General features: G+C 36.6%; 1 protein-coding gene across 7 annotated transcripts in view; it reads right to left on the bottom strand.

Moving 5' to 3' along the window:
* PCCA (propionyl-CoA carboxylase subunit alpha) overlaps window positions 1-20,748 on the bottom strand; it is a 462,094-nt gene that overhangs the window by 243,066 nt on the left and 198,280 nt on the right. For all 7 annotated transcript variants that reach the window (XM_049099422.1, XM_025440953.2, XM_049099423.1 and 4 more), the window contains 3 exons: window positions 15,722-15,800; window positions 11,977-12,079; window positions 976-1,070 (listed from right to left, as the gene is read on the bottom strand). In XM_049099422.1, coding sequence (XP_048955379.1) covers window positions 976-1,070; window positions 11,977-12,079; window positions 15,722-15,800 — 277 coding nt within the window. The remainder of the gene's footprint in view (window positions 1-975; window positions 1,071-11,976; window positions 12,080-15,721; window positions 15,801-20,748) is intronic.

Genomic DNA, 20,748 nt, shown 5'->3' with positions numbered 1-20,748 from the left:
AGGAAATGGAATCTGGCAGTTTCCTAAGGCCTCCATCACTTCTATGCAGTCTATTCTCAAGCAGTCACAGAGCACAGAATCAAGGAGATGGTCAAAGATCCCTACCTTCTCTGGTCAACAAGAAAAGTGGCAAAAAACTTGGGAACGATGTCTTAAAATCATCACACCGTATCATATGCTTAAAACCTAATAATAATTAAAGTAGGACTTGCTTTTTCCCATTACCCTGTAATTAAAAATTCACTCATATTCACCTGTACTCTTTATACAAACCATACACACATATCAAGGCACACTGGCTAGGACAAAGTTACAACTGGTTATATTCCTTATTGCTTGGCTATTAAAAATGACAACATACACTCAACTGAGGGATTTTTAAGGACTCAGAGACAATTAGAATATATACAAATACTAACCTAGCAAATTAGAAATGAGGTTCTATTAAATTGCTAAACTAAACATATCTAAAGGTGACTTGTATCTTGTACAAGTCTTTGTACCACTTTTCGTGCTCAAAATAGTTCTGATAATCAAGGGATTTCTAAAAACCATGTTCCAGAAGCCTTTTGATGGTAGGATAAATTCAAAAACTTCAGGATCAACTTTATGAAACCTTCACCAACAGAAGATCCTAGAAGGCCTGTATCCCCAGGCATTCCACATGACCAGAAACACCAACAGGGTCTCTATTACCTAGAAGCTCATGGAAATCCTACTTGGCCATCCAGCCAACTCTCTCCTCTAACAAAACCCCACCTATATTTTCCCAAGTATTCTCTCACGTGTCACACACTGACATATTGAGGAAGACTGAGTGACAAATTCTTAATTATAAAAATATACACTAACAGATTCTACCATGACAATTCCAACAAGTTGCTACTGAAGCAATTTTAGCCAATAAAATGGGAAAGAAATATACTAAATAAACAAAACAGTCTATTATGAATGTTCATTGAGAAAAACTCTTACCTTGGTGCTTCCTCCACCACTTTCTGATTTCTTCGCTGAATTGAGCACTCTCTTTCATTGAGCCACAAAGCATTCCCATGCTTGTCACCTAAAACCTGATAGAGCAACACCACTTGAAAACTTATATAGTCATACCTACAGAGTATGTGCCCCATTAACATTGTCATCATGCAACACTCCTTGGTTTTTACCACTCATACCTCATAAACACATCTACCTCTCCATTATGTCCCTCTTTTGGTTGATGTTAATAGAGGAAAACTTTATTTACAACCCTGAAACTCACTAAAATGTTTTTTAAAACTTGAGGAAAAAATTCTCATGTTATATTTCCAATGCACTGGATAAGATATCACATCAATTGTACAAATTTTGTGAAGGACACTGAGTATCAATAAAGGAAATACACATTCTAGATATCAGTGGTGCTTTAGAAAAACCACTGTTATTACAAACGTTTGTTTGTTTTTAACATAATTAAATGTCTGTTGATCAAGAAATGCTATTTTATTTACATTTAGTCTGTTACTTATATATGGATGTCTTTATTGAGCTTTATTTTTGTTATAGAAACTGATGAAAGGCCTGGGGTTAAAATGTAACACATTATGATTTTTCTCATTTGTAATACTGAAAAATAAGCTACAGTTGCCACATAAAATAACAGGACACCGATATGAATTTGAATTTCAAAGATTTATTTATTTTTAGAAAGAGAGAGTGCACTCATGAGTGGAGGAGCAGGGCAGGAGGAGAGAATCTCCAGTAGATTCCCCACTGAACACACAGACTTCAGGGCTCTACCTCAGAACCCTGAAATCGTGACCTTATTTGAAACCAAGAGTGGGACACTTAACCAACGGAGCCACCCTGGCACCCCTGAAATTGAATCTCAAATAAACAACAAAAAAATCTTAATAATAATAGGTCCCAAATTTCACTTACAAAAATATACTACCTGAAATTCAAATTTAACATGTGTCTTAACAGCTAAATCTGGTAACCCTAAGACATGCCATTGGTTAGCATTTTTGCATAGAATGTTTGTTTTTAGGAACAGATTAATCTATTTTCATGATTAAGAGTAAATACGTATTACTGAATGCATATATCATTAAGTTCACAGAAGTAAAAGCTATTCTAGAAGCCAAAGTGTAGACATTCATTTTAACTCTGTACTATACAATTTCCCAGGGCAAGTCACTTTTCTCCTTATATATTATAAATATCAAATAGTATCATCTCAATGATTTATATGGCTGCTGAAAATATAAAATCAGTAAAGATCATGGTTATAGCAATAGAATAAACTATAAAATGAGTAGTTAACATATAAATGCAAACTTAATTTTTAGTAATAAAACCTACCTAAACCATAAGAACAATTACAAACAAAGGAAAATACTGCAATAGTGAAATGACAATAGTTGGAATTTAGTTTTTTAGTCTCAGAGGTGGCTGCATGAAGTACAGCCTAAGAAAAATTTAACACTAAAAAATATTTTAACACTAAATTTATTCTAATCCTTTTCATTCTAGTTGACAAAGTAAAATATTTTATGTCCAAGAAATAAAGCTACAATAACCAAGACTTCTCAGAAATATTTCTAACTGTAAAATATTATATTCATATATACAATCACATTTTTTTCCCCTAAAGCCTGTATAGTTCTTTTTTAAAAAGTCTTGGGGGAGAGGGGGGCTCAGTCAATTAGGCAAATAACTTGATTTTGGCTTGGGTCATGATCTTGGGGTTGTAAGACTGAGCTCCCAACAGCTGTGGAGCCTACTTAAGATTCTTCTCTCCAGGTACCAGGTTGAGCATCTGCCTTCAGCTAGGTCATGATCCTGGGGTCCAGGAAATCAAGTCCTGAATCAGGCTCACTGAGAGGAGCCTGCTTCTCCCTCTGCCTATGTCTCTGCCTCTCTCTGTGTCTCTCATGAATAAATAAATAAAATCTTAATAACAACAACAAAAAGATTCTCCCTTTCCCTCTACCCTCCCTTTGACAGCTAGCTTTCTCTCTCTTTAAAAAAAAAAGTTTGGGCAGCCTGGGTGGCTCAGTGGTTTAGTGCCACTTTCAATACAAGGCGTGATCCTAGAGACCCGGGATCGAGTCCCACGTCGGGCTCCCTGCATGAAGCCTGCTTCTCCCTCTGCCTGTGTCTCTGCCTGTCTTTCTCTCTGTGTATCTCATGAATAAATAAATAAATCTTTTATTTATTTATTTATTTTAAATTTTTCATCTATTTATGATAGTCACAGAGAGAGAGAGAGAGAGAGAGAGAGAGAGGCAGAGACACAGGCAGAGGGAGAAGCAGGCTCCATGCACGGGGAGCCCGACGTGGGATTCGATCCCGGGTCTCCAGGATCGCGCCCTGGGCCAAAGGCAGGCGCCAAACCGCTGCGCCACCCAGGGATCTCTGAATAAATAAATAAATATTTTTTTTAAAAAAGTTTTGTTATTTCCTAAGCATGCAACAAAAATAATTTTTTTTTAAAGATTTGCTTTACAAAAAGAAAAAGAGCAAGTGGGGGTTAAGCCAGAATGAGACAGAGATAGAGGATCCTCAGGTCCACTCCTCGCTGAGCACAGAGCATGACCTGGGGCTCAATCCCAGGACCCTGTGAGCATGACCTGAGGGGAAATCAAGAGTCAGCTGCTTGGGGTCATCTGAGTGGCTCAGTTAAGCATCTGACTTTGGCTAAGGTCATGATCTCAGAGTCCAGAGATAAGAGTAGCTCCCAGTCGAGCTCCCCACTCAGCAGAGAATCTGCTTGTCCCTCTCCCTTCACCACTCTCCCAGCTCATGCTTGCTCACTCTCAAATTTTTAAAAATATTAATAAATAGCCCTTAATCAAATTGACCCACTCAGGTGTTCCTCAACAAAAATAATTTGATAATGATAGTGTGACACTAATAAATGAAGAGACTAGAATACCAAACAATATAAAGAGTGCATGGAAAGAAAGTTAATCCTAAATCCCTTAGGAGTTTTGGGATTTTGGGGGGGGGGGGGGGGTTCTTAAGATTTCATTTTTTAAGTAATGTCTATACCCAATGTGGCACTTGAATTCACAACCCCAAGGTCAAGAGTTGCATGCAACACTGACTGAGCCAGCTAGATAACCCCATCATGAGTTTTTCTTTTTTAAAGCTTTAATATAGCCCTTTATCAATCGGCAGGTACTCAATGTGGAAAAATCTCCCAGATACACTGCTTACTGAAAAAAGCTTCATGACAACAAGAGTGTCCACATAATGCAAGCCATTTTGAAACCCTGGATCCAACCCAAAAAATGCCAGTAGTGTCCGGGGTGAGAAAAAAAGGATTTAAACCACACAGAAGGGATCCCTGGGTGGCGCAGTGGTTTGGCGCCTGCCTTTGGCCGAGGGCGCGATCCTGGAGACCCGGGATCGAATCCCACATTGGGCTCCCGGTGCATGGAGCCTGCTTCTCCCTCTGCCTGTGTCTCTGCGCCTCTCTCTCTCTCTGTGACTATCATAAATAAGTAAAAATTTAAAAAAAAATTTTTTTTAAAAAAAAATAAATAAACCACACAGAATGCTGCCACTACCAGTACAGTTTCAGCATAAGAAAGGACACAGTATACGAAAGTCTGTCTAAAAAAATAGGTAATACACATATATAATTCACAGTCCACAGCAGGATATTCAAAAAAGAGTTTTGGAGCCTGTTCCCAGAGACAGAAACCAAGGAACTTGGAAACAAAAGTAAAAGGAAATGTTAATTTTTCATCAGATATCCTTTGCTATGTGCATAAATTACCTCATATAATTATATACATGCAAATTGAGGAAAATAATTTTTAAAACTTCCAAGTGTAGATGATCAGATACAGCAAACATCTGTTACCTATTCAAGTTACTAGGAAATACTTTTACCTATGTTTAAAATTATCACCTACATTATATGCTGTGGCTAATGAAAATAAACTAAAAGCTGATGTAAATATATAATTACTTAACACAATTTGACATACATTTATTGAGTATTAGTAATGTGAAAGACATCCACCTGGTTGCTGGAACCAACAAATGAGTAAGACCAACAAATGAATAAGACCTTAGTAGGTCTTATTGGTTAGTAGGTACTTCTTGATCTATTTGAAAAGTTAGACAACTCAAGATAAAAATCAATGGTCTTCTAATAGCTGTGCTATGTATATGTTATACATGACAGGGAATACAGGAAGAGGAAAATTAATTTTGCCTGTAAGATCTTAGAAAGGCAGCCAAAATATCTCCCATAAGCTACAGACTTAAATATCCAATCTACTCAACACTTATACTTTGATATCACAACCTTGATTTCTCCAACATCACACCCTGATCTCCTCCCCAAAACACACACCTCTCACAGTTTTCTCACCTCAGTAAAAGACAGTCCTAGTCTTCTAATTCCTCAGGCCCCAAACTGAAAGCCATCTTTCATGCCTTTTTTCCTATATATCATATCTGATCTCTTAGAAAATCTGATCTACCTTCACAGAATATCCAGAATTCAATTACATCTTACCATCTCTACTACCAACACTCAGGCCTAAGCTGCCATCATCTCTCGCCAAGAATTCCAGCAAAAAGAGTCTCATATGAGATTTCTCAGCTTCAACTGATAGTCTTCAAATACTAAGTAAGAGCCAATGAATACTGTGTGCTTTTTTTTCTTTTAACCTTGTTGAATGGAGCTATTTATTGCAGTGTCATATCCTCTTCTCATCCCTGTAAGTTTGATGAGCAGGTGTCACACTGTCTTCAAATACAAAAGTCTCTGCATCAGAAGAACTGTCTTTATAGGACCATTTACAGTAAGTCTTATCCATAGCTGGACCAAGTATGAAGATGAAATTCTGGTCTTGGAAGGAAGGTGTTTATATTCTACTTATGGAAGGACATGATCACTGGAGCTGGAGGATGGGTTGTGGTAGCTCATCTAAAGACGGCCCCGGGGATCCCTGGGTGGCGCAGCGATTTGGCGCCTGCCTTTGGTCCAGGGTGCGATCCTGGAGACCCGGGATCGAATCCCACGTCGGGCTCCCGGTGCATGGAGCCTGCTTCTCCCTCTGTCTATGTCTCTGCCTCTCTCTCTCTCTCTCTCTCTCTCTGTGTGTGACTATCATAAATAAATAAAAATTTAAAAATAAAATAAAATAAAATAAAGACGGCCCCCACATTCAACAATACATTAAAAAAATCATATACCTCGATCACGTGGAATTTATCTCTTGCAGGGATGCAAGGATGGTTCAATACTCACAATCAATGTGATACACCATATTAACAAAATGAAAGAGAGAAAATCGTATGATCAACTCAGTAGATACAGAAAAAGCATTTGACAAAATTCAACATCCATTCATGATAAAAAAACTCTTCACAAAGTAGGTTTAGAGGGAATATACCTCAATAAACCCACAGCTAACATCATACTCAATGGTGAAAAACTAAGTGCTTTTTTCTCAGTAACAATATGAAGATGCCCACTCCTGACACTTTCTTGAACAAAGTACTGGAAGTCCTAACCACAATAGTCAGACAAGAAAAAAGGCATCCATCCATCCTTCTTTAAGGAAGAAGTTAAATTGTCACTATTTGCAGATGACATAGCACTATACATAGAAAACTCTGAAGACTCCAACAAAAAAACTATTAGAAGTAATAAATTTATTCGGTAAAGTTACAGTATACAAAATTAATATACAGAAATCACCCATATTTTCATACAATAATGAAGTAGAAGAAAGAGAAATTAAGAAAACAATTCCATGTACACTAAAAAGAATAAAACACTTAGGAACAAAACTGACCAAGAGGATAAAATATCTATTTTCAGGAAACTATAAAACACTGATGAAAGAAACTGAAGATGACACAAACAAATATAAAGCTATTCCATGCTCATGTAATTGAAAAGAATTTTGTTAAGATATCCACAGAACTCAAAACCATTTACAGATTTAATGCAATACCTACCAATTACCAACAGCATTCTTCACAGACCTAAAACAAATAATCCTAAAATTTGTATGGACTCACAAAAGATCGCAAATAGCCAAGGCAATTTTAAGAATAACAAAGTTCAAGGTATCACAATCTTAGATTTCAAGATATACTACAAAGCTACAGTCATCAAAATAGTATGGTGCTGGCGGAAAAACAGACACTTACATCAACAGAACACATAGAGTGACCGGAAATAAACCCATGATTTTATGGTGAAGTAATCTATAACAAAGAAAGCAAGAATATACAATGGGGAAAAGATGGTCTCTTCAGTTAATGGTGCTGGAAAAACTGGACAGTTACATGTGAAAGAATGACACTAGACCACTTTTTAACACCATACACAAAAAATAACTTCAAATGAATTAAAGACCTAAATGGAGAGCTAAAACCATAAAAATTCTAGAAGAGAGGACAGGCAATAATTTCTCTGATATTAGCCAAACCAACATTTTTCTAGATATATCCCCTAAGGCAGGGGAAACAAAAGCAAAAATAAACTGTTGGGGCTATACCAAAATAAAAGGCTTCTGCACAGCAAAGAAAACCATCAACAAGAAAAAAAGGCAATATGGGAAGAGATTTTGCAAATGATATATTTAATAAGGGGTTAATATCCAAAATATATAAAGGACAGGGGCACCTAGCTGGCTCAATCAGTGTAGCATATCTCATGGTCTCAAGTTCCAACCCCACGTTGGGTATGAGGCTTACTTAAAAAACTAATAATATTTCCCTGATGGCAAGTGATGCAGAGCATTTTCTCATATGCATGTTGGCCATGTCTATATCTTCCTCTGTGAGATTTCTGTTCATGTCTTTTGCCCATTTCATGATTGGATTGTTTGTTTCTTTGGTGTTGAGTTTAATAAGTTCTTTATAGATCTTGGAAACTATCCCTTTATCTGATATGTCATTTGCAAATATCTTCTCCCATTCTGTAGGTTGTCTTTGAGTTTTGTTGACTGTATCCTTTGCTGTGCAAAAGCTTCTTATCTTGATGAAGTCCCAATAGTTCATTTTTGCTTTTGTTTCTTTTGCCTTCGTGGATGTATCTTGCAAGAAGTTACTATGGCCGAGTTCAAAAAGGGTGTTGCCTGTGTTCTTCTCTAGGATTTTGACGGAATCTTGTCTCACATTTAGATCTTTCATCCATTTTGAGTTTATCTTTGTGTATGGTGAAAGAGAGTGGTCTAGTTTCATTCTTCTGCATGTGGCTGTCCAATTTTCCCAGCACCATTTATTGAAGAGACTGTCTTTCTTCCAATGGATAGTCTTTCCTCCTTTATTGAATATTAGTTGCCCATAAAGTTCAGGGTCCACTTCTGGATTCTCTATTCTGTTCCACTGATCTATGTGTCTGTTTTTGTGCCAGTACCACACTGTCTTGATGACCACAGCTTTGTAGTACAACCTGAAATCTGGCATTGTGATGCCCCCAGATATGGTTTTCTTTTTTAAAATTCCCCTGGCTATTCGGGGTCTTTTCTGATTCCACACAAATCTTAAAATAATTTGTTCTAACTCTCTGAAGAAGGTCCATAGTATTTTTTTTTTTAAACTTTTCTTTTTTTTTTTTTTTAAAGGTTTTAGTTATCCACTCAGGAGAGAGACACAGAGGGAGAGAGAGGCAGAGACACAGGCAGAGGGAGAAGCAGGCTCCATGCAGGGAGCCCGATGTGGGACTCGATCCAGGGTCTCCAGGATCATGCCCCGGGCTGCAGGCGGCGCTAAACCGCTGCGCCACCGGGGCTGCCCGAAGGTCCATAGTATTTTGATAGGGATTGCATTAAACGTGTAAATTGCCCTGGGTAACATTGACATTTTCACAATATTAATTCTGCCAATCCATGAGCATTGAATATTTTTCCATCTCTTTGTGTCTTCCTCAATTTCTTTCAGAAGTGTTCTATAGTTTTGAGGGTATAGATCCTTTATATCTTTGGTTAGGTTTATTCCTAGGTATCTTATGCTTTTGGGTGCAATTGTAAATGGGATTGACTCCTTAATTTCTCTTTCTTCAGTCTCATTGTTAGTGTATAGAAATGCCACTGACTTCTGGGCATTGATTTTGTATCCTGCCACGCTACCGAATTGCTGTATGAGTTCTAGCAATCTTGGGGTGGAGACTTTTGGGTTTTCTATGTAGAGTATCATGTCATCGGCGAAGAGGGAGAGTTTGACTTCTTCTTTGCCAATTTGAATGCCTTTAATGTCTTTTTGTTGTCTGATTGCTGAGGCTAGGACTTCCAGTACTATGTTGAAATGAGATACCACCTCAGACCAGTGAGAATGGGGAAAATTAACAAGGCAGGAAACAACAAATGTTGGAGAGGATGCGGAGAAAAGGGAACCCTCATACACTGTTGGTGGGAATGTGAACTGGTGCAGCCACTCTGGAAAACTGTGTGGAGGTTCCTCAAACAGTTAAAAATAGACCTGCCCTATGACCCAGCAATTGCACTGTTGGGGATTTACCCCAAAGATACAAATGCAATGAAACGCCGGGACACCTGCACCCCGATGTTTATAGCAGCAATGGCCACAATAGCCAAACTGTGGAAGGAGCCTCGGTGTCCAACGAAAGATGAATGGATAAAGAAGATGTGGTTTATGTATACAATGGAATATTACTCAGTTATTAGAAATGACAAATACCCACCATTTGCTTCAACGTGGATGGAACTGGAGGGTATTATGCTGAGTGAAGTAAGTCAGTCGGAGAAGGACAAACATTATATGTTCTCATTCATTTGGGGAATATAAATAATAGTGAAAGGGAATATAAGGGAAGGGAGAAGAAATGTGTAGGAAATATCAGAAAGGGAGACAGAACGTAAAGACTGCTAACTCTGGGAAACGAACTAGGGGTGGTAGAAGGGGAGGAGGGCGGGGGGTGGGAGTGAATGGGTGACGGGCAGTGGGGGTTATTCTGTATGTTAGTAAATTGAACACCAATAAAAAATAAATTAAAAAAAAAACTAATAATAAAAGAAAATACACACACACACACACATACACACACACATATATACACATATAAAGAGCAACTATGCTATTTACTAGACCTAAATATAACATTATCATATAATCCAGTAATATTTCTCTCCTCAGGATATCTGAAAGAATGTGTATGTCCATAAAAAGACATGGCAATTTATTCATATCAAAAAGCTGGAGGGGCCCCTGGGTGGCTCAGTGACTGAGCACATGCCTTTGGCTCAGGTCATGATCCCAAGGTCCTGGAATTGAGTCCCGCATCAGGTTCCCCACAGGGAGGCTGCTTCTCCCTCTGCCTATGTCTTCTGTCTCGTTCTCTGTGTCTCTCATGAATATATAAATAAAATCTTTAAAAATATATATATATATCAAAAAGCTAGAAACAACCTGAAGATCTACCAACAGGAAAATGGATAAATTGGAAGTTATTCAAACAATGAAGTATCAGAGCAATTTTTTAGAGTTAATAGTAACACACAGCTTCATGGAAGAATCTCAAAGACATGTTGTGTGAAAGAAGCCAGGCATAACCAAGTATATACTGTATTTCATTTATATGCAGTTTAAGAAGACAGAAACATTCTGGGGTGTGAGAAGTCAGAACAGTAGATATTTTGGTGGCCAAGTGGAGGGACTGAATGGAAAGTTGTATGAAGAAATCTTCTGATGGCACAGAAATGTGCTATACACAGATCTGGGTGGTTGCTATATAGCTACACATGTGTACATAAGAATTTTATTGAGTTGGACACTCAAGATTTGTGGACTTTGCTGAAGAGATGTGATATCTCAGTTTAGAATATCTAAAAACAAAAAACCCAATGACAACAAAAAATCCTGCTGATGTTAGAAAGAAATACACTACGTTCAATGTTTTAAGACTACTCTGATTGGAGAGCCTAAGTGGCTCAGTCTGTTGGGCATCTGCCTTCATTCAGCTCAGGCAATGATCTCAGGGCCCCTACTCAACAGGCAGTCTGCTTCCAACTCTCCCTCTGCTGTTCCCCCTGCTTGTGCTCTCTTGCTGTCAAATAAATAAATCTTAAAAAAAAAAACCCTCGCTGGGATTATATATATTTGCACATTTCTTCCCACTCTGGAAAACTGGAGGATCTAGATGAAGATTTTCTACCCATAAGAAATATCTATGTAAAATAATTAAACTTGAAAAAAACCCCACAATGACAGAACTTAGAACTTTTATTACACATAATCAGAAGGGGCGGGCAAGGGCAACAAAGAACTATTCTTTAGTTTTCTGGTTCTCTATTCACACCAAAATAAGGAAAAAAATACTTAAACTTCAGCATGATTTCAAATTTGATTTGTATTTTATCAGTTTGAATTCAATTCATAGTCATAACGTGTAAAATAGCACGAAGACATTCTTAATAGAAATCAAACTTCAGGAGATGTTGTCTTCTGTGTATTATTTCAGAAAATCAACTTTTGTCTTGCTGAAATCCATATCCTCACAAATTGCTTTAGCAGTTGGATTAAAATCTTAACCTGAGTAGAAGAATTTATTTATTCATCTCTATACTAGTAGCTCCTAGAAGAATGCCTGTCTCAGTGAGCCACACAGACATTTGGTGAATTGAAGTAATGAGTCCAGATTAAGCACTTAAAAAAAAAAAAAAGTAAGCCCTGTTATGGCCCAGTCTCAGAATGGGAAGGAATGAGTCTCTAGGTGCAATGTATTTAGTTTGGTTAGATAGCTTGGGACAGCTTCTTTCTACAGCAGGATTTTTATATCATTCCCTATGTTGACCAACATGCTGGTGCTTTGATCAAAGTATACCAAATTCCAAAAGGAAGTGATCAATTTATGTACATTCTCTATTTTGAAGTTATTCAAGTGTATCAGAACAATTCACAATCATTCTAAATGCGAGAAAGGATATGTTTCCAATAGGAATAAATGGTGTTTTATTAAAGTCATAATAATTAGAAAACATCTTAAAATGTACCAACCTGGATTTCTATATGACGAGGGTTATCAATAAATTTTTCTATTAGTAGCCTATCATCACCAAAACTAGAAGCAGCTTCTTGAGACGAAAATCTAAAACCATCCCTATTTAAAAAAAAAAAAAAAAAAAAAAAGGGAAAAACAATCAAACTAGCTAAACAAATACAGCCCTCAATATAAAAGAAAACAAAGCAATTAAATCCTTATTTTGGTTCACTGATAAACAAAGCAAAGAAAAAATCACTTAATGCACAAATAACTAAATTGACTTAGTGGACCCATAACTCTTACACTTACCAGCTTTGTCACCTGGAATCAGTGATGTAACTTCCCCGATTCTGGGGGAATATATTTATAATCAAATATATTTATAATCAATTTATAATCAAATAGGAATACCACTACATAGTTCACCAACTGTTAAAAATTAGATATTTTTAATAAACCACATGAAACATATAAAATTCCATTTCCTCAATACCTTAATTCCACTAATTAAAAAAATTAAAAATGCATATTCATTTGACTTAAGAGTCAGAATATGCACACAAAAATACAAAGAGCCAATCTGGCCAACGTCACAACTGGAGCAAAATATTCAAGTGAGAATGAACATCCTTGAGGAGGATTCTCAAGAACATTTTATGTTCTTCATATGTTATGGACATATAATGATATTTTAAGTATACATATTTAAATGTAACTGCCCTTCACACACCCATACAAATTATTACAACTTTATCGACTTTGGACTCTTTCTAAATTAATCATTAAAAGAGAAAACAATTTTTGAAAATAAAAATACCAATATGATTATGGCTTTACATGTTTTACTCTCCAAAGATAATAATTTAAATTGTTGTAATTAAAATGTGCTCACTAAATTCATACACAATGAAATGGGCTCATTTGGTCTATTAAAAACACACATTTGTTCACCTAAAACTAATTGAGTATATTATTTTACACTCACTGATATATTGAGAATATAAAGTTTAATTCTTTTTACATGTCACTAATAGTTTCTTAATCTTCAGATTAAATATAAGTATTTAAATACAATATTAAAATTCTTCCAATCTTTTCATTTGCAAACACTCCATCTGGCATTAGAAATGAATACATTTGCTTTTGTGCTTAAAAAACACAACATAGCAAGTAAACAATGACCAGATGATAAATTCAAAACATATTGCAACAATTCCTGTTTCTCAGAGTTCTCAAGGAAAAGGTATCAGGTTTTCTTAGTCCTCTATTACTTCTTTGATTTAGAGGAATGGAGTTTTTAGATCTCTGGAGACTGCAAACCTCAAAGAAACTAAAACACAATGAATTATTGTTTTCAGTACCATACGACCAACTTTTTATTAGATGGAGTATGACGATTTGCAAAGAAAAAACAAAGTACTTTACAATTTATCTCTGTTCTAATGACTAAGAACTTTCATTTTGCACTTAACCCAAACATGCTAGAGGGAAAAAAAATCAAAGTCACCCAAATAAATTATCACATTTGAAAGCATAACCAGAGTATTTGGGAGCTCACAGAAAACTATTTTAAAAACATTTGTTACACTCAGTTACACATTCATTCAACAAATATTTACTCATCATGAATTCATGTGTCTGCTGCATGTTTAGGTGATGGGAATACAAAAATAAAGCCACAACTGCCCTCACATCACCTAAAGTGTAGCAGGGGTATTCCAAAATGCAGATGTGGTCAATTTTCCATTGTGCCATATTTCATTGAAATGTGAATGGGGAAAAGAAAGCCAGAAGTTAATATGAAGCTATGAGTCTACTTTTAACAACCTTCACAATCCTCACCCTAATTTAATATACAATAACAACAAACACCATTTAAAAAAAAAAAAACTTTCAGATGTTCTAAAGATAAGCCATAGATGCTACTTCCCTGAAACACTTAGGAAAGATGTTACAAAAGGGAGACATTCCCCAGAATAAAATAATAAGGCAATTAATGGTTGCTAAGCCTTCCAAAGAAGACTAAAACTTACGTGCATTATTTAAAAAGAAAAAAAATTCCCCCTCAAGAAGGGAAAAAAAGAAGGAGCACATGCAATGTGGCATATTAACAATTGGTGACTCTAAAAGAAAACTACTGAGCATGTTCTGGACTGTTCTCTCAATTTTTCTGTAGTTTAGATTTTTCCAAATTAATAGGGAATACAGAGCAATTATTTTAAATGAGGAGCATGTATCATTAAATCAAATAGTATCATACTTTGATCAAGTTGAGAATATTTTAGATAGCAAATTATTTGTGTATGTCTTTTTATTAGTTTTATTAGCATATTTTGAATCAATATGCATTTAAAGAGTTATTTACACCCGAAAAAGATCTCCACTCTCTGTATGGTTATAGCGATTTCTGAAAATACAGAACACTACATTAAAATCCATTGTGTTAACAGCACACAGGAAATCGCAATGCCACAAAGTGAAGAGTAATCTTCACCATAAGAGAATATGTTGCTAATAAGTGCTAAGGCTTTCAAGGGAATTGCTATGTAAGTACCATACAATGGGGGCCACCTCATGAGAAAAAAGTTAAAGTTTCTGAAACATGTATCTCTCACAAAACCATGAGGTTGTGTTTAATATCCTGTTACATCATTCTTTCCTTCCCAGAGGCTATAGCAGACTGTCCTTCCCAAAGATGGTAACAGGGCTATCTCCCATTCAATGTGTTTATGCTGTAGATCTCTTTTGCCTAATCTTACAGTACACGAATCTCTTTGCAAAATAAGGCTTTAAGTGCAAAAAGAGAGAGAGAGAGAGAAGAAAATGCATAGGACTGCACAGGAAACAAATTACATTGAAATACAGGATTCGTGGAGCAGCCCAGGTGGCTCAGCGGTTTAGCGCCGCCTTCAGCCCAGGGCCTGATCCTGGAGAGCTTGGATCAAGTCCCACGTCAGGCTCCCTGCATGGAGCCTGCTTCTCCCTCTGCCTCTGTCTCTGCCTGCCTCTCTCTCTCTCTCTCTCATGAATAAATAAAATCTTTAAAGAAAAAAAAAAAGAAATACAGAATATTTTCTAAGAACAAATTTGGGATATAACATGTGGGGTTCTTTACTCATAATAAGCTCCAACAACAAATCTAATAATCACTGCTACTTAGAGATATATTATCACACTATAGTTGTTGAAGATATGTGATTTCCAAAGTGGTAGATTTCCAAAGATGTGATTTCCAAAGATAATACCACTACTGTAGTTTGTTGCCTATTTGGAGAAAACACTAAATCCCAGTTAGAGGCTAGTGAAAGAAATAGGCCCTTTTGGGGGCACCTGGGTGGCTCAGTGGTTGAGTGTCTGCCTTTGGCTCACATCATGATCCCGGGGTCCTGGGATCAAGTCCCACATTGGGCTCCCTGCATGGAGCCTGATTCTCCCTCTGCTTATGTCTCTGCCTCTCTCTCTGTGTATCTCTCATGAATAAATAAATAAAATCTTTTTAAAAAAATACACTGTAAAAACAAAACAACTCTTTCTTATGCTTAAGAAAGTAAAAAACCTTTCTATAAGAGAATAACCATCATCAAAATATAAACAATGAAGTTTTCTGCATAATTTCCATTTTTTCCCATCTAAAAGAGTAAAAATGAGATGGTTATTATAATTATTCCATTACACTTTTGGTATCTGTTTACTTGACAGTTTAATAAAACTCTAGTAACTGCAATTTTCATCAAAAGTATATTTTGGACAGCACCTCACCTGGTCTCTTCATCATCCCAGGCGATTCGCATGCCTTTCCCACCACCACCTGCTGAGGCCTTGATCATGACAGGGTAGCCTAACAGCAGGGAAGAATTAGACAGAAGTTCAGACTTTGATCATCTGGATGCATGAACATGACAACTGACCACATGTTCAATAACACAGAAGACAATAACTAATTTATTTAAAAGTTCCTTTCTTTAGAGTCAGGAAAATAACACCAGCGTGGTAATCTCATATATATTTTAAAAATGAGAGTATGATCATTTTAAAAGAAAAAGACTATTTGTATCAATAAATATAACATTTTCTCCATTAATGAAATAAAAAACTAAGGAAACATAAATAAGTTATTTGACCATGGATTCCAAAAATGGACGTAGATATAGTATTAACTAACCAAAGATAAAAAGCAACTTTTATATAATATTAAGGAAATAAACACATATAACATTCCCCAAAAGTGTTCTTTTGCATGCATAACAAACTAAACACCTTTTTCCAAAAGTAATGATTCACAGGCATTTGAGGTATTTTTATCTGAAAAGTCACAGGGAACCCCTACAGCTTTTATCAGCAAGAACTGACACAATGATATGGGGGGGAAGAGGGAGGGAATCAAGTCACACAGTTATTGTATTATGGGAGGAAACAGAAGCTCCAGGATTCGCTATTATCCATGAAGAGGCTAACCCCACTATTTCCACTCATCCAACAGGGAATGTGTATGATAGCAAGTAAGATTAAAACACAAAGTAAGGCCAGAACAAATAATATCTCCAGCTAAAGTTTTATAAGAGAAAATTAAATCATAAAATTGTTAGTTGATAAGTATTTAGATTATTATAAAGTAAAAATTTTGACAACTTGAGTCACCTCCACCAATTTACCAAGAAATGCTGTAAAAATCTCCTTGCTTAGAGGTTTTCTGCAAACAAGGTGGATACACCCATGCCTGAGACACTTGTTTATGATCTTTTCTGAAGTGAGTGCTTTAAAGACTCTTCCAGGCCTGTGATGCTCTAACAGCACTACATTCTAACCATAGGACCTTAGAGGAAAAGGAAGAGAGGGCCAAATGTCATAGATCTTTAACCTCTAAACCACAAAATATCACCCTTAACTTCAACTTAGTTAAAATACCATTTGCTTTCTGTTTGCTAATTAATTCAATTTTTAAAGTTCTGATGTTGATTATATTTATGTGGGACAGCATTTTAAAAGCAATGCTAAGTGTAGTGAGAAGAAAGATTAACATACTTTTTCTCACTGGGAACCTTAGAATCTTGGAAGAAAAAGGGAAAAGCACCCAAATAATTCTATCACTGGAAACTGCAAGGAGAAAAGTATCATAGGAAGGTAACAGAAAAGGGTTAAGGAAAGCATATTACAGCAAGAGCCATCTACATGAGGCTATGAAGGATGAGAAGGATTTCAACATTTTAGGCAGGAATAGCACGGATTGGTTTAAAAAAATGACTGAAATAATCCAGCTGGAGTGTATCTGTGAGATGGTAGAAGAAAAACAGAACTGAAAATATAAATTAGGACGAATGTACGCTTCTCACTTTTGTATGCCAAAGATCCTACATGAGAGTGAAGAGTATTTTTCTCCTTCAATGCTATAGCCTCACAATAATTGTCACATAAAGGAATCAGATTGTAGCCTGTTTTGGAGCAGTGAAGAAATAATATCTAAAAATTAGAAAACATGTCATTAAACATGGCATGCCTAAGAAAACATTTTCACAAAAATTTAAACAAATGGATCCATGGGGAGGGGGGGGGGTTTCTATCACCTTACCACCCAAAACTATTTATCCATATAAACAGGAAACAGGAAACCACAGGAGGTAAGATACCTACATCCCTTATCGTGGTTTTCAGTTCCCTTTGAGGATTAGGAAATTTGCAGTATTATCTCATCTTAGTTATTTACTATAGACCCTAGACTACACAGTGATTTGTGAGGTTCAAAATAAGATTGGGAAATTGTCCTTGATCACAAGAAACTAGATGGAGAGACAAAACACAAAAAGTAATTTGTCAATGAGAGATTTTATGTTTAGCAAAGGTGGGATATTGTTAGGCAACAGGGCAGTATGTACTAAAGCAATTATAAAATGTCTCCCCAAAAGGAGGTAATGTAGCATTAGATCTGTCAATACATATTACCCAGAAAGACAAGATTCCTTGACAAAACAAACCCAATATAACACAATTGGGAGAGAGGAAGAAACGGCCATAAGCTAGTGACATTATAGTCACAAACTCAATCCAATTTCTGAACTATAATTGAAAATAATGTAAAGCTAAGGTTTTCTACTCAACTTGCTATGCCAAGTTAGTCATTAAATCTCAGATAGAACATATCTTTAATTTGTCACCATGCCATGTAGAAACTAGACCTAGCCATTTGAAGAGGGGAAGAATATTCCACAAAGATGATGTTAAATAATATCAAAAAGCCCAGTCCTTCACCCCTACTTTTTATGGTGTCTCTGCAACTCTGATTAGGATAAATCTTGGGGTGCCAGGAACTGGAAGAAAAAGGTTAAAAAGAGCCAAAAGTTGACATTCCTGGAAAAATCCAAAATAATCAATTTGATGACTATCACCACTCCTTTACTTTACCTGTCTAGACACAAAATTTCCATTAATGTTCTGTCCCAATTTATTATCCATTGGAGTACTTACTCCTGGGTTCAGCTTTTGTCTGTGATGCAGTCCTTTAATTTTCTATTCTTCAGTTGCCATAGGTTTGAAACAGGCCAATCTTCTTAAAACAAACAAAACAAAATTCTCCAAGTTTTTTAAAAGGAGAAAATCTCTTGGCATGAAAAGATTGCTTTAAAAAAAGATACCTCAGGCCCTAGTGGTATTGGCGAGTTCTTCATGCTTCTTATCCTCTCACTGGTTGCCTACTCCCACTACCTGATCTCATAACCCAGACCAAAGATTCATGTGATGCTCCTACTAACACTCCAACTCCGACAGGCATGGACTCTCCGTTTTCTATTTACCTTCCAACTAATGCTTCCAAAAAGAAACTAACTAAATACTACAAGAGAAAAAAATTAGATATTTAGGAAAATACAGAAACTCAGGTTACCAAAGCATCCACCATTCCTACATTTCTGTCCTCAAACCTCAAGGACAGGTCTGGTCTCCTGTCCCCCCAGCAAACAGCAGGTCTTACTTTTCACCATAAAGCAGCAATCGTCTTTCCTTCTAACTCTCCATCACATTTTTGTTCATCAACTCAAACATATACACTCAGTATAACACTATGTGCTAATAAGCACTGATCTGGCTCTGGGGGATACAAAGATAAACAATTCAGAAAGTTCTTTGCTCTCAAGGCACCTACCATCATCTAGTGGAAAAAGATGTGTGAGGACACAGGCACCTAAATATGCATATACATCCAGAACACATACATGTATTAATACACACACAACACGTGAAATGCTGAGGAGTTCCAAATAGAGACAAGAGAAGGACGTGATTGAAGGTGTTTAGGGTTACTTTTCCTTAAAGGCTTCTCTGAGAAAATGGATACTGAAGGTGAGGCCTGCATGAGCTGGAGCCAGCCCCCTGAATAACAGTAAGGGAAGAACATTACTGACAGATGGAATAAGTTGGGAAGTTATACGGTCAGGTTTATGACAATCTCTTTGGCTACTCTGCAAGGTACGAATTGTAGAAGGGCAAAGGTGGACACAGGGAGACTGAGTAGGAAGCTTCTGCAGTGTTCCAAGGGAGAGCCAGCTGTGACCAGGACTCAGGCTGACAGTTGGCTTTAGAGACAGAGTCAGAAAGAATTGCTGGCAATTTGGATACGGATGATAAGAACATGAAAAAGAGTCTAGGAGATACAGCACTTTCTCATTTTGTTATGGATGGCAAGTCTAAAGGAACGATTTCTTTTTACCAACTGACAGCATAATGCTGTCCCATACAAGAAATAATATATAAGCTTTCTGCTTCAGGCAAAACCTGTCCCTATACATGATAACATAACCTGATAACATAACCTGAGAACATAAAACCGATAAAATAAATGACACCTTAATGATGCAATTGTCATAAAATATATAATTTTATATAGTTTTTCATCTATGGTGTCTTAAATTAAGATTTCATTAATGACAGAGACAAAAAGTTCTTTGTTTTTGTTTTTTTAATGAAAGTGAATTATTTCTTGAGAAATGTTCTACTCCTAATTTGGTGTACAAATCAGAAATCTCTGCAGAGTCAGAGTATGGTTTTTGTTGGTGGTGGTGATGGTGGTAGTCTTCTTTTATTTTTTTTAAGACGTATTTATTTTAGAGAAAGAGAGAGAGGAACAGTGAAGTGGGGAGGGGCAGAGGGAGAGACAGAATCTCTAGCAGACTCCCTGCTTAGTGAGGAGTCTGACCCAGGGCTCGATCCCAGGACCCGGAGATCGTGACCTGAGCCGAAATCAAGAGTCAGATGCCCATCGGACTGAACCACCTAGGCACCCCTTACCTTCTTTTAAAAACAGTAGGAAAACACTTATAATTAATTGCAAGGCTTTTATTTCCTAAAAGGTTCCAAATTAAAAGAAATGAAAGCTATTTTAAAGAGCAGGATAATCTTCCAGATGGATAGAACAGGATCTGATAATGGGACCTCAAAAGAAAGAAGAACCTGGGTAGGGGAGGGAGTTCCAAGACAGCCAGAAAAGAAATCTCCAGACAGAAGTTTAACATTACAATTACAGAGAAATCAAGTATTATGCATTGCAATTGTTGGAATCTTTTCTTCTCCTTTAATGTAAAATAGTTCAGTTACCATTTTGGTTTGGAGTTTGTGTTTATGTGAGGGAGAGGGGGATCCTTCCTGAAAGTAATAATTTTGAAAAATCCAACGTGGCGATTGCATACAATATTCTACAATTTGGGGACACCTGGGTGGCTCAGTGGTTAAGCATCTGCCTTTGGTTCAGGGCGCGATCCCAGGGTCTGGCATCAAGTCTCACATTAGGCTCCTTGCAGGGA

Source organism: Canis lupus, chromosome 22 (assembly GCF_003254725.2).
Source record: "Canis lupus dingo isolate Sandy chromosome 22, ASM325472v2, whole genome shotgun sequence".
Lineage (NCBI taxonomy): Eukaryota > Metazoa > Chordata > Mammalia > Carnivora > Canidae > Canis > Canis lupus.
The sequence above is the reverse complement of the archived record's forward strand: the minus strand, read 5'-3'. Positions and strand labels throughout refer to the sequence as shown.